This window comes from Geotrypetes seraphini, chromosome 4 (genome assembly GCF_902459505.1).
Source record: "Geotrypetes seraphini chromosome 4, aGeoSer1.1, whole genome shotgun sequence".
Classification (NCBI taxonomy): Eukaryota; Metazoa; Chordata; class Amphibia; order Gymnophiona; family Dermophiidae; genus Geotrypetes; species Geotrypetes seraphini.
The window spans coordinates 94,460,892-94,476,180 of NC_047087.1; the positions used below are offsets into that span (position 1 = coordinate 94,460,892).

Genomic DNA, 15,289 nt, shown 5'->3' on the forward strand with positions numbered 1-15,289 from the left:
TATTGAAAGATTGTAAAGAAATACTCGAAAAAAAAACCCAAACATGTAAATTTTAAAAAATAGTGTGCATTATTTATGAAATGGCCCTCGTATGTGCTAAACGTGATGAAGATCAATGCTTCCTTGACTTTGAACGTCAAATAGAACAAGAACGCCAATGCCTCAAAGTAGTGGATTGATGCCCCGATGGAGAATTTGACCATTGTCAAGGAGTAGAACATCGAGTCGCGATCGATGATGACTCAAAGATCCATGTTGATGTTTTGGAGAAGAGGTGACTGCGGTACCATGGGGCCTCATGGCAGTATATTCAGACTGGGTTAGTAACGAGGGGGGTCGATGGTGCATGGAGTTTGTAAATATCATCAATCTCCCTGTGGAAGAACTTATCGAACTTCTCCCAGAAAGAAAGCACCAGTACCTCTGGCTTATCTGCCAGTACCATCGGTGCAGCAGCTTGCCTCAGAGAGAGTGACCTTGATGAGGATGCACACCTCGAAGGAGAGATGAGCCTCAAGAGTGGATATTGCTGCTTGGTCTGCATCAAGGGACTCGATGCTGTTGCGACCTGCGACGCTGTGTCTGTGTATGGCCGTTTGGTGGAGGATGGGCAGGGGAGGGCTTCAATGGCTGGGAGGGTGTAGATGGGCTGGAGTAAGTCTTAACAGAGATTTCGGCAGTTGGAACCCAAGCATAGTACCGGGTAAAGCTTTGGATTCTCGCCCAGAAATAGCTAAGAAGAAAAAAAAATAAATAAAATTTAAAAAAAAAAATTTAAATTGAATCAGGTTGGGCAGACTGGATGGACCATTCGGGTCTTTATCTGCCGTCATCTACTATGTTACTATGTTACTATGCTGTCTGGGAAGCTGGTAGCTTCTTAGCTGTATTCCCTGATGGTGCAAAATCTCCCAATACTGATGTCGATGTAGGAGTCTTAGATGACAATGGTTGCGAGGTCTTTTCGATGTCCATGGCTGCACCAAACAATTTCTCCTGCTGAAGCAGACGGCTTTTGATACAGCACTTCTGTAAGGTGGCACACCGGGCGCACGACTCAACCCTGTGTTCAGGCCTGAGACACTATAGGCACCAACTATGAGGGTCGGTGAGGAAAATAAGCCTATGACACATACAGCACTTTTTAAAACCCATTAATGGTTTTGATATGGATGGGAAAATGGCTTAAGCAAAATTAAACTCAATTTTGCCAGAAAAAACAAGCCATGAAGGCTGAAAAAAGAATTAAACTTTCTTTTTTTACCAAAAAAAGATGAAAAAATTAAATTCTATAAAAGAATAGAGAAAATAACAGAAAAAAATATGCAACATGGGAAGGCAAGGCAAAGTGAACAGAATTCAGGTCAAAAATGACTACTTTGCTCTGCAGAAAACAAAGAACTGAGGAACCGCGAGCCTACGTCGGGCAGGAAGACACTCGCTCTAGCACGGTGCGGGCAGTCATGAAATTTCTAAAAACTTAAAAGTGGCGATACACCTTTAAAGCTATCTGTATCAGGGCTCCGTGGGTGGTGTCACCACATGTAATAAAATGCTGACTGCTTGTGCTGATATAACAGCACTTATGAACATAAGCTCCTAAGTAATTGCAACCCAGAAACCAATGATGTAATTTTAAAGTTAAATGAATACATTTCTTCTGAATTTAACTGATGCTTGCTTTGTTATGTATTTTAAATGAAATACACGTTACCAACTGGTATATGCCACTAGGTCCCTTAGGAACTGGCTAGTGGCATAAGGAAGGAAAAATTATGTTCTTACCTGTTAATTTTCTTTCCCTTAGACGCAGCAGATGAATCCAGAGACCAATGGGATAGCCCACATCTACCAGCAGGCGGAGATAGAGAAACTGATTAACAGGTGGTCCTATTGGCTGGCACTCCTCCTCTTTATCCAGTATAGCTCCTTGCCCAAGCATCCGTAACCATCAATAGGCATAGCATGTAAAAAACTTATTTCCCATAATAAATCTCAAAATGCAATAATACAGAAAACAACCCGCCAAAATAACAAACTGCGAAAGTTGCAAAAGAGAAAACCGAGAGACAATAACCAGAAAGGGTGGGGCTCTGGATTCATCTGCTGTGTCTAAGGGAAAGAAAATTAACAGGTAAGAACATAATTTTTCCTTCCCTAGCAACAGCAGCAGATGAATCCAGAGACCAATGGGATGTAGCAAAACAATCCTCAATCTGGGTGGGAAGCAAACGCCGCCTCCGCAACAACCGAAGCACAAACGTCCCTACCGCATGCGCCCCCACATCCAAGCAGAAATGTGGAGAGAAAGCACTCTTGGAAGACCAAGTAGCCGCGAGAAAAATCTCCTCCAAGGAAAAAACCTCTGGCCCGAGCCCAAGAAGTAGCCATCGCTCCGGCGGAATGGTCATGAAGTTCTTTCACCAACCGCTTCCCTGCCAGCAAGTAAGCATAAAGAATGTCCTCCCGGACCCATCGAGCGATGGAGGCTTCGGACGCTGCCATACATTTGAGGCGTCCCTTGAAGAATACAAAAAAAGGAGATATAGCCAACTAAAAGTCATTAGAAACCGAGCTCGCGGAGAACGCTATGTACGTACTAAAAAAATACAGTGAATAAAAGCACTGCTCCCAAGTTCACCTCCCAGGAAGAAGGAAGGAAAAATGAGCGCAGAAAAGAAAGGATGACACCCCCACAGAAGGAAATAGTGGTACCATCCGAACTGATACCCCATATTTCGGAAATCAGAAATAGGAATCCCCGCTGAACAAGGCCTGCAACATAGAAAACTGCAGAGCTGAAACCATGGCCACAAAAAACAACATGAGCAACGGCACAGCCCTTCAGAGTCCCAAAAGACAAGGATGAAATGAAGCCTTCGGAAAACTGAGAAGAAGTACGTGAAGAGGTGCATGAATATACCGCACTCTGTGTAGGAACTGAACCACATGAAGCTGAGAAGTAAGCGAAGAACAATATACCGAGCCCTTGTAACAAGCCAAGAACTGCACTAGAAGCCAAAGGGAATTGAACGCTAAGCCCTCGGCAATACACTCGTGCCCAAAAAGGAACTCTGGAGTGGTTCAAACGCTAAGAAGCACCCAAGAAAGGAAAAACCTCCAAAAGGAAGCAGAAGCCACAGGAGAAGACGTCCGTAGCACCTGGATAAAAGAAGAAACAACCTGCTTCTCATAACCTTTACACGTCAGCCAAGACCTTTCCAAAAAAAGCTAGGTCGTAATACTAAAGTAGTACAAATATCCATGGAGATCGGACCCTAGGCGAGCAACGCCGGAGATACCAGGAAACTTCTTAGTCCGGCTGTTGAAAGACTCATCAAATCCGCATAGTAAGGATGGCGCCGCCAATCCAGAGATTCTACAAATACAGTGCCCGGAAAGTGAGCTCGAGATGGCAAATCCAAGCTGTCATCAGCCAGCGGAAAACACTGAAAAAGAGAAGGCAGAGGCGAAAAAGGAGCCACACAGCAACCCCCTCTAACTCCCACTCCCCAGGCCCGCCGAAGAAGCTAGGAAGCTTAGAATTGAGACGAGGCCATGAGGTCTAGTTCCAGGAGATCTCACGTCCATAAAAAGAGCTAGAACGCCCAAGCCACAAATCTCAACATCCAGGATGCAGAAGATTACCCAATTACTAACATGCACACTTTCCCGAGCGCACACAGCGCCGTACACTGTAACATACAAGAAATGTGCCATGCTTAGATTCCGCGAAGATAAAGTCTATCCAAACTCACATCCTGATCCAGAAAAGGATCTGCCAACAGAAGATGAAGATGAGAGTACACCCATTGAAGCAGAACAACTTCACCTGCCAACCAAGTACAACACCTACTGCCCAAGCTGTAGAGAAATACCCCCATCCTAATACTGACCAAAAGGACCCTCAGCGGCATTCCAGAAGAATGATCTGAAGCTCCAGAAAGGTAGCCTGACCCTGTTCAAGAGCAGAAGAATGAACAAGTACTGAGTCGCCTCTGAAGACCAGACTCCTGGAGCTGAGGAAGGAAGCCATCGAGCCCCCCAACCCGACAGCCCGGAATGGTCAGTGGTCATGAGCTAGTCCAGCAAAGATCGAGGCATGCCTCAAAAAGAGAAATCTCGCTGAGCCATCAAATCACACAGAGTGATGCAGGAGGAGCATACCAAATAATTGGAGCCCTGAGATACTGGGAACCACCGGAACCAAAGTGACAGCTGTAGCATCAGAAGGGGATAGCAAGCCGAAGTTCCCAGTGGAGTCAGAAATATGGATCCTAGAACCTGTACAGAATCTCATACTCTTGGACATGGTAAGCGAAGAAGAATGCCAATCTGAGACCGAGACCCCACGCCCAAGTCTCCGGAAAGAAACACATGTCTCTCCTCTATGAATAAAAACATCATCCCGATATACCTATAAATAGTACAGGAGAAAAGAGCGCTGCAAATTCGAAGATGCACGTGTAAGGAACTGAGGAAAAGAAACCACCCTTTTCATGTCAGTCAAATGGCCCGACTGGAAGTCGTCCGAATCAAGCAGGCAGTCAAGAAGAAATTAGATGAATTGCCTGGCAGCGCCAAAATGGTACCACCGCTACACCATCTAAAACGCTTGTGAATCCTTGGGTAGGCGAAATGGCATGTGCCAAAACTGAAAGCGCTGCTCCAAGAGAGGCAGGCAAACCTAGTGCCGATTCTGAGTCCATAGAGAAAATGTAAATACACTCCCAGGTTGCCAGCAGAAATGTTTAACGCTGAGAACTAATGCAGCAGAATGGGATCCAGCCTGTCCAATGCCACCATGCATTAAGTGGTTCCCTAAGAACCGTCCTGAGGACCAGTAACACTTCCAAGAGAAACACAAAACAGAGAGACTCCATGAACAAACTGGAAACCTGAGGAGGATGCAAAGGTGCAAGCATCCTGAAAAATGTGCACAACCCCCTGACCTGACAGTATAGCGACAACTCCCTCATGAGAAAGCCTGACGAAGCCTTAGAAGAAGTCAAGATACCCTCAGAATGAAGCGCAAGAGGACAGTAAACGGCAGGATGAGCACTGCAGGAACTGGAAGAAGAAAGAAATTCTCCTAGGAAAAAAATCAAGGTTCGTAATGTAACCCATGAAAACAGTACTAACTCCATGCAACGTAAGCGAAAGACGTATGGCCTATAAAGGGAATACGTACTAGATGCAATCAAGATGCTGTACCTACCGCCCTTAGGAAAACAACAGCAACTTAACAGGCATCAGACAAAAGCGTTGTGACCTGCCCATATGACAGCTCCCTGTCCATGAGAAAGCTGAAAGAGCTGACAGTGTGTGTGCAGTTCAATGTGGCCCAGGGAAGGCAAACGATGGGACACCCCGGCCGTAGACCCTGGAACGCTATACAGAAAAAGATAGTCACGCCCGATGGAAATCGGAAATAGCCAATATGCCCCTAAAACCACTTCAAAGGGCAGGAAGCAGTTCAATAGCGCTACCAGACACAGTCAGCGCAGCATCAATGGCACCAATAGTAAGGAAACCGCCAAACTTACATAGTGTCACCCATTGGAGACCTCGAGAGAGATGAAGAGATCCCCAAAAGAAAAAAAACAAACAAACTGGGAACTCTCCTGCGACTGACCCAAGTAGTATCTTGAGACACGGCTTCTACCAACCCAGTACGGAGGGAAGCCGAAACTGGGTGGTGAAGTATAGAGCCAAACCGCATTCTAATGGGTCTGCAGAGATTCCCACAGGAGATAACGCCAGCGCGGCAAATCAATCAACTCAGGAGACCTCCACACACTAGGCCCCAATATCTCATGAAAGCAGGAGAAAACTGCAAGCAACTTCCGCCGCATCTGACCTCGAAGGCAGAGAAGCCACGGCAGAGCCCATATAAGCCAGCTACCAGAGAAACCACTGAACGCTGTGGCGCCCTCCCCCTAGTGCAGGAGCGCTAGTCTTTTGCTCACTGAAAGACCGTGGCTCTCAGCCAGAGAATCAAACACAGCCGCGGCAAGCGGGAAACTCAAGCCACGCTGTGACGCGCTCAGCCGAGCAAGAGAACAAGCCTTTGCCTGTTTCGCCGGCCCCATGCAACTGTGAGGGAAAAACAGGGAGACCGTGGAAGGCGCAGAGAGAAAGAAGCCACTGAAACAGACCACAAGAACGCCGCAGCGCGTCTGCCAGCGTCGGAGCACCATTGCGATCCACCAGCCCACGGAAAGGCACGGGCTCCACAAACAGTGTTCACCCTGAAACACCCCAACCACAGCCGCGGCACATGCCGAGCGAAGGGCAGCCTCAGCGAAACAGGCTGCAAATGCGAGGAAACCCCCCGCCCCCACAGGAAAATACCATGCGTCTCCCGCGCGCGGAAGTCAGCGGCTCCTCCAACCGAGCCCAAACTATAACGCGGAGGCTCACTCCACTCAAACATATGCAAAAAAAAAAAAAGAAAATTAGCCTCCACAAGCTGCAAAATATGTACCGTTCACCAAAGCTTAGCGGATGAGAAATAAATTAAACATCAGGCGAACCATGCGACCGCACAGCCACCGTGTCCCCCGAAGCACCAAACACAACACCAACAACCAGAAAATATAACTTGCAATTGCAAGGCAAAAAAGGCATACTCACAACCCAGCTTACAGGGCTGTCAGACGCCGGCAGGAACAGGTTGAGCACCACTGAGAGTACCCAATCATGGAAAGCAAATGCAGTCTCTCTTTTTTTTTGTCAGGGAAAGAAGAAAAATAGAGACCCAGATAGACCCTCTATCATAGGAGGGAGGGTGAGGCAGGACCTGGGGGGGCCCAGGTGTAACCTCTAAAGCCGGCACCGTTCAGCCGGACACCCCTGTCTCACTGAAGAGAAAAATCTCAACAGGAGAAATAGAATTAATTGTAAGCTCACTGAAGAGAAAATCTCAACAGGAGAGATAGAATCGTAAGCTCACTGAAGAGAAAATCTCAACAGGAGAAAATGAGTTTCCAGCCACAGCCAGAATCCAGGAGCTAGTTGAATAGTGACTTTCCCCTGCTGGGAGATAGAGCATACTGGATAAACAGGAGGAGTGCCAGCCAATAGGACCACCTGTTAATCAGTTTTTCTATTTCCGCCTGCTGGTAGATGTGGGCTATCCCATTGGTCTCTGGATTCATCTGCTGCTGTTGCTACGGAAAGATTAGGTTCTTACCTTGCTAATTTTCTTTCTTGTAAAACAGGACTGGTAGTCTTAACCATCGGGTTAAACCCCCATTAGCTGTTTGTTTGTTTTCCGGTCACTCTGAAATGAGTTCCACCCACTCAGTTGGTACCAAAGCTTCCAAGTCCTAGAGTACAAACATAACAGAGGGGTGCAGGGAAATTCCCCAAAACTATATAAGTCTGTTCTGCTCTAAATGCAGCCAAATCCAAAAGAAAAGAGCAGAGTGTGCCTGGTCTTCAAAAACCATCTTTATTAGCAACCAATAATTTTATTTATTTATTTAATTTGATTTCTAGCACGTCCTCCTCGAAGCTCAGAATGGGTTACATAAGGACATTCACAGCGCAGCCATTTTACAAAAGCGAAGGTCATGACTGGTCATAGGGTAGTGGGTACACAGGGGGGAAAATGTTGAAATTTCACAGAGACTAAGTGGCTCAAAGGAGGGATACAGAAGGGGGGCAGTCTGTCGGAGTCTGTTTAGCTGAAAAGAAGGGTCTTCACTGCTCTTTGGAATGTCATCAGTGAGTTCTGAGATCTTATCTGATCAGGCAACTGGTTCCAGAGTTGAGGGATGAAATGACTGTATGAGCATTTCCGGGCAGTTTCCATCTGGAGGTATTTTCCCTGAGGGATGCATATAGAACAATCTTGTCAATCATAAAAGCATGTGGCGAGTTGTGGACGCGACAAGGACCGTGTTTCGGCTAAAGTGCCTGCATCAGGTGTCCATGAAAATTTCCCCTACCAAACCCCCTTGCATTCTGGGGTCTGCTATCTTGCAATCCACCACACTAGCCATTAAATCATCCAGACCCTTGCAAAATAGCAACTGTCCTTGAAAGGGGAGTTTGCTCAGGGTCCCTTTGGAGGTCAAGTCTCCAAAGCATTCTGTGGGTAGATATGGCATAAGCTGAGACCTTGTTTAAGACCCTGAAAAGGTCATGCAGAGCATCCATAACATAATCACCCTCCCCCCGCCCCCCCAAGAGAAAACTGGGGGTTAGCATTGCTGTTCAGATCCAGAGCCTGGCATAACCAAGTGGCAGGCCTGGGCAGTATAAGACAATGTCACTGCCGCTTACAGATCCAGCACAGCAGAATTAAATTGTCTTTTGAAGACAAAATCTATCCTGCGGTCCTGTGCATCCTTGTGGACTCTACCCCCTTAACTAGGGAGTGAAGTGTGCCTCTTAAAGTGGATTCGCTGGTGGCACAGGTTAAGTGTAGCAAACCGCTGCTGAAACTCTGAATCTATGAGGAAGAGCTTAGCCATGAACTTAGCTACCCTTAAGGGTTCCTCAGGAATATTCCAGTAATCTGTTAACATCTTAGTAATCTCAGGATGCAAGGAAAAACAGGCAACCTGTTCTTTGGTGCTGCTCATGGGTGAGCACTGAGCCATGGAGGCTTTAGACATCCCCAACTTATCTCCTGGAGTGCCTCTGCAATCAACCTTGCAGGCTGGAGGGTTTGAATAACCTTCACATCCTCAGATTCTCTCCAAGATCTAGGGCTGCCAACTGATTGTAGACAGACCCTGCAGCTGAAATACTGAATCTCCCAGAGCTGAGGACCCTGAATAAGAAATTAAAGGCATGGACTGATCCTTCATCCTTGGAGTCCACCAGAGCTTGGGTCCCTGTGAAATCTGTATGGCTTCTTGGGGTGGACCCTGCACCTTTTGCTAAGAATCCTGGCACTACTTCCACCAAGGTCCTCGCGGGATTAGGTCAGCTTTTGAAACCTAAAAAGGCTTCATACATCATGCGTATAAATTCGGGAGCAAACTACTGCCCAGGTTGCTCAGAAGGACTTAGCAGAGTCGCCTGCGTTGGCTTCTGGTGTTTGTCCACCGGCACGTAGCTGTGCTTTGCCAGGGAAAACAAGTTCGCTTTCTCCAGCTCCTGCCGGAATTTCTGGTCCAGAAAATGCTCCAACTGAGCACCTAAGCCACCAGAGGTAGCTCCTGCCCCCCTCTCATGTGCAGCACTTGGAACAATAACCCCACTTCAGATAGGCATCCATTGCAAATCTGACATGAATCTTAAATATCTCAACCTGAGGCATCCATCTGTACTGTTTTCTGTTGATAATGAGGCAGATGACGTTTTTTTAAAATAATAAATCAGGAAATTGGCCACCGCAATAACGATTCTGGCACCTAAAATGGTCCCTGGAGAAAACAAATGCATGGAAGGGGTTTGGGGGATGGAGGTCCTGATTCCTAACCTCAGAAACCTTTAAAAACAACTTTTAAGGACCCTCCCCCCCCCAAAAAAAAAAAAAAATATATATATATCTATATCTATATCTATATATATATATCTATCTCCCCATAGGCTGCTATAGGCTTACTGTGCCATGCTGCTGTGCTGGAGCTGCATAAGGAAACCTCAGATCAGAGCTGAGAGATTTCTGTCTCAGATAAACCTGGAGTTTAACAGATGGCTTGCTTATTTGGACTGCTGTCCAGACCCCAACATGGGACTGGACCTCAAACCCCCACCAGAAATGCGCAACGTCATGAGAGGAGAAATGCAGTTGGCTCCAATCCTGGATAAACCAGCAAGGAACCTGCTCAGTCTACGCTCAAACCCACTGAGGACAGAACCTGGGGTAAGATTGCTCCCAAGGGTATGGACCCTGAGCTCAGAGAACTACTGATGAAGACTGGCCACACAGGAATCATGCAAGGAATCATGCGACTGTGGGCTACAGATCTCAGCCCTGAGAGTCTGTATCTTCTCACAGCCAGAGATAACCCAGGGTGATCGGGATCCTCTGCAGTACCAAAAGCCTCCAACCGGATAAGACCCCCAAAATAATAAAGATTAAACTCGAGCAGAACAGACAGGCTCTCTATTCCTCGCTTGTAGAGAGTAAGACTGAGTGGGTAGATAGAGTGATAGGAAGTGGAGCATAAAAATGGTGGACTCTTTACAACCCTCACAACTAATGGGGGTTTAACCTAATAGTCAAGACTACCAGTCATGTTGCTCAAGAATGTACCCTACTCTTGGTTACTGAACCAAGTAATACAAATATAAAATCCTGAAAAACTGAAATGCAATTACTACCAAATGAATCTAAGAAACATACTTAACACCTAAGTCAGGGTGGGAAACCTTGGTACTCAAGGGTTGCAACCCAGTCAGGTTTTTGTGATCTCCCCAGTGAATATGCATGAGATCTATTTGCATATAATGGAGGCAGTGCATGCAAATAGATCCCATGCATATACATTGGGAACATCCACAGGCCAATATTCAGAATGTAGCACCACTATTAGAGGCAATTACTGCTAGCGCTAGGCTGCACACATATTGAAAGGACATGAGCGCAGAGAACAGCATGAGTGCTGAAGATTAGCGCAAACTGCATGTAAATGTAGTCATATAAGCTATTTAACTATTCCCTTCCAATGCTCAGGAAAAGTGCTGTCAAAAACTGTGCCCTACAGCAGAAAACCTAATGCCAGCTTGGAGCTGGCATTAGGCATATGTCTAACCTTTGTTCAGTGTACTGGGATCTGCACTGCTCCCTGATCTCCATGGATCCTCCACCTCCTGTAATCCCCTCCACACCAGCTCACTCCCCCCCCCCCAACCCCACCATCTGGTCATGAACACAAGGGCTTTGCTAATCGTGCAGCTCTTGTGTGCATGAGTCAGGCAGGTTTCAAAAAATAACTTCCCAATGTTTAACACTAATAGCGTGCATTTGATTTGCAAGCTGAACATTAAGAAGTCATTTTTAGCACTGTTCCTGTGGTATTCTGCGCTGTACAGAACAGTGCAGGAGTTCTGAGCATCGGCTTGCAAGTTTGGCTGCCCTTGCTATAACAGAAATGAAAGTGGAGAAAAAAAGGATTTTTTTTAATTATTATTGTTTAGCAGCTAGTAGAATCATTATTGGAGGTTTTGCTAATTTTACCAATATTTCAATTGTAAAATTATAGCACCAGAGTTTTGGTTTTTTCGACATACCGTGACATATCCCACTTTCTGCTTTGTGGCATTGTGCGGTGGTTCCAGCTACACCATGCAGGCCTAACATGTCAAGAGACCTTTCCAGCTGACAATCACAATGTTTAAGTCCATACAATGCCCCTGTTTGGCACTTTCAGAAATCTAGTAAAAACTCTAATAATGATTCCATTATATAGCAATCAAGTTATGCCCAAAATATATATTTATTTTAAACAAATGGTATATAAAAATACACATGTACATAAAATACATGCCTATGAATGCATTACCACATAAGGGGTATGTGTGTGTGTGCGTGAAGTGGGGAGGGAGTATATGCAGTGAACAAAATCTAAGAAGCCTGCAGAAGGAATCAACGGGGCAGGAGGGATGAATGAAATGATGCTGAAGGAGAACACATTCAGAAATAACAGAAAAGGGAGCAACCTTTCCAGCTTTTCCTTTTCCGTTAGAAAATAAGAATGGTGTATGCATGGAACGATCTCCCAATAGAAGTGGTGAGGGCACAAACTATATTACTAGGTCTCACAACATCCATAAATTACTATCTTGATCACCACAAATCCGTTCTACTTGTCTCATTAGATCTGGCTTCAGCATTCGATACCATTGATCATTATCTTTTACTACAACGTCTTTCCTCTATAGGTATATCTGATCAAGCCCTAGAATGGTTTCAATCCTATTTTTCCAATCGAGCCGTAACAGTTCAATTTAATAACACAAAATCAAAACCTTATTATTCAAACTTTGGTATCCCTCAAGGTTCTATCTTATCCCCATTATTATTTAATATTTATTTATCTCCGCTTCTGACTCTTTGCCAATCAATCGGGTTCACAGTCTACGCTTACGCCAACGATCTCCAACTGCTACACCCAATCGAATCAACAATTCATTCGGAAATTCAGGAAATCAATAACAAACTAAGTAAAGTTCACGATTGGCTAAATTCCAATAAACTTTCACTAAGCATCTCAAAAACTAATACTCTTCTGTTCCCCGGTAAAGAGGGAGCTAAATTAATCTCCCCAATTATCATCGACAACATACCACTCATAACAACTTCAACTATAAAAATCTTAGGGGTCCTTATAGATAACAAGCTTACTTTCCGACCGCAAATAAGTGCTCTGGTTAAAAACTGTTTTTACAAACTAAGAATGATTCGATCATTGACCCCTTTTCTTGATACTAGTTCTCTCAACATTTTGATTCATTCACTCATAATTTCAAAAATAGATTATTGTAATTCGCTTTTAAAAGGTATATATCACAAAGATTTGAAACGTCTGCAACTAATTCAAAACACGGCAATCAAGATAATCTCCAGAGCAACAAAGTATGACCACGTTACTCCTCTGTTAAAAGATGCCCACTGGTTACCTATCTCACATAGGATAACTTACAAAATTGCCCTTTTGACATTTAAAACTATGCAGACTAATTCCCCAGCTTTTATTGATCGAATATTGATTCCCTATGATCCACCAAGATCTTTAAGATCCATAACCCAATCCAATCTAAATATCCCCTCCTTAAAAATAATTGGTACACGCCGAACCTCTATCTTCTCTGTAACTGCTCCTACGATTTGGAATGCTCTTCCGCTTTATCTAAAAACAGAAAATAATTTAAAAACGTTTAAAAGTAGCTTAAAATGTTTCCTTTTTAAAGATGCTTTTAATTGAAGTTGTTATTTCTTAATTTTTTTTTTCTTCTTCTCTTTCTTTTCTCTTTTCTTTCCTTCTTTTTTCTCCATTAAGTCCTGCCCTTTTGTTCTTTCCCTTAATGTCTCTCTCATTTACTATAATTATTGTATTTCCTCCCTCTTTCCTTCATGTATCTTTTGTTAGTGCGTCCTTATTTAACCTAGTACGTGTTGTAGTTCGTCTAACAGTTTTGTATTTTCATTTTTTTAAAAGTTTGTTTTAATGGTAATTCTGTTTGTTGCAATGTTATTTTATCTAGTGTTTTGTACAACGCTTTGCAGAATCGATAAAGCGTTTAATCAAGAAACTAATTAAACAATAAACAATAAACAATAAACAAATTCAAGCAAACATGGAATAAGCAAATGATTGTTAATGGTGTACCTTTGGAAAAAAAGGTTCTCCCCTCTCCTGAGAAGTCCTTTCTGGTATCTACCTTTGGCATGGTTGACACGATTGATGCAGGAGAGTTTTTTGGGCCTGTAGCAGAACCATGGCTCTCCAGTGTGTAGGTCAGTATAGTTGCACACAGGATTCTTCCCCTTCAGGCACAAATTGCACACTGTAGTTTCCGAGGTGCTACCAGATCGGAATAAGCTTTTGAAATAGACTCGGTCAGGCTTATGCTCACGTAACCTCTGAAGGACAGCTACACCTTCGCTGGGATGAACCAAGGTCACGGACACAATGATTTTCCCTGGCCACAATAAGGTGAAATAGGCTGTATAAAAGCCATTTTGGTGGTCCTCAACTCTTCCAACTGCTCCAGCTTTCTGAGGAGGAGAGTGGATCTTCACCTGTACATAATCCCCACCATACTGCTTTGGCCTATTTTGAAAATCATACATGCGGATCAAGACCTCCAATGGGTCTCCCACTTGGAAATGAAAGTTAGAGTTCAGAATCACAAAATGGCTGTGGAGAGGATCAGTGCTTTGTAAAAATGGAACATTTCTAGCTGGAGGCAGTGTCCATTCTGTAGCAGCAAGCAAGTATTTTTCTTCAGCTTGTTCTGCAGGTGAAAGATGCTGGTGTTGATAGCCACAATAGGAATTTTTGCTAGCTTTAGTCACCTGGCTTAGGAATTGTTTCTCTTCTATCTTACTGGCTCTGGCAGATATGTTGTCATTTAACTGGTAAGAAAAAAATAAGAATTTTTAAACAAATCAAAACCATACAACAGAACATTAATGTGAATGGTCATTCACAGCAACCTTTTAAGGGGCTTTTTTTGTTTTGTTTTTTTAATTCCTCATATGTTGATTTGCCAAATAAAACACAAGAAGCAGCTGCCCATCAAAACAAAACAAATACCATATTAACTCGAATATAAAAAAATGGAGGAAAAAAGGTTGACTCGAATAAAAAGGGAGGGAGGTTAATATTCAACTACCCTGTACCCAGCCCCCCTTTCTACTCCCTTTCCTACCCTGCCCGGCTCTTACATCCAACCCCCTCTCTTCCTGCCTGGCTCTGCACCCTGTCCCCCTCCCTCTCTGTCCTGCCATGTTCTGTAATCTCTTTTCACCCCACCTCTCTCCCGATGCCTTGTAGGCCTGTCATAAGATCTGGTGGTCCAGTGGTGGGTCGGGGCAGGAGGGATCCCTCCTGCCTCCTGTCTCGTCAACTCTAAAAACTTTCACCTCCCTCCAGCCACCTCAGTGTACCTTTCAAATCCCTGGTGGTTCAGCAGTGAACCGGGGCAGGAGCAATTTTTTTTTTTAAACACTTTATTTCTTTGAGTTTTCACTTCAATCCACAAGAATAATCTTGTTCCATGCAACACAGAGAAATAAACAATTTTTTTACCAATTATACAAAACTTATGCAAATACAAAGTTATCCCCTCCTTAGACCACAATATAGGGGTGTGATAATCAAATAATATTGGAGACATTAAGTTAAAAATAAATTCAAAGGAAAAAGCTTAGGGTGGCACAGCTACCATCTAATTGTAATCCATTCTTAGTCAGTCCTTAATGATTTTTTTGACTTTTAGGAATTCCTTCAAGTGGTCTGGAGACTGCAATAGCCAAATCTGAATATGGATTTGCGGCAAATGCCAGAAAAATAACATTAGAGAATAACTAGGGGTTACAAGGAGGGCTGGATAAGCCAGATCATAGGGGACATCAGGATACACAGAGGTATTAATGACTCCATTTTGTATTAATCTTCCTCCATTTTGGTTTCTGTCCTTCTATGTGCCTGTTCTTTGCTAAAAGGGTTCGCGCCAAAAGATCCTCATGGCTTAATTGATAACAGATGTTCTTGAGCTGGTTAGCTTGATTTTACATTCCAATGCTGGGTATAAAAGAAAGTGTTTATATTCTAAAGTATTGAATATATGACTGAGATAGGAATGAAGTATGAGTGTT

At 44.1% G+C, this 15,289-nt stretch overlaps 1 protein-coding gene across 2 annotated transcripts in view; it reads right to left on the bottom strand.

The window, feature by feature from the left end:
- NXPE3 (neurexophilin and PC-esterase domain family member 3) overlaps positions 1–15,289 on the bottom strand; it is an 88,075-nt gene that overhangs the window by 35,169 nt on the left and 37,617 nt on the right. For both annotated transcript variants that reach the window (XM_033940832.1, XM_033940831.1), the window contains exon 3: positions 13,296–14,044. In XM_033940832.1, coding sequence (XP_033796723.1) covers positions 13,296–14,044 — 749 coding nt within the window. The remainder of the gene's footprint in view (positions 1–13,295; positions 14,045–15,289) is intronic.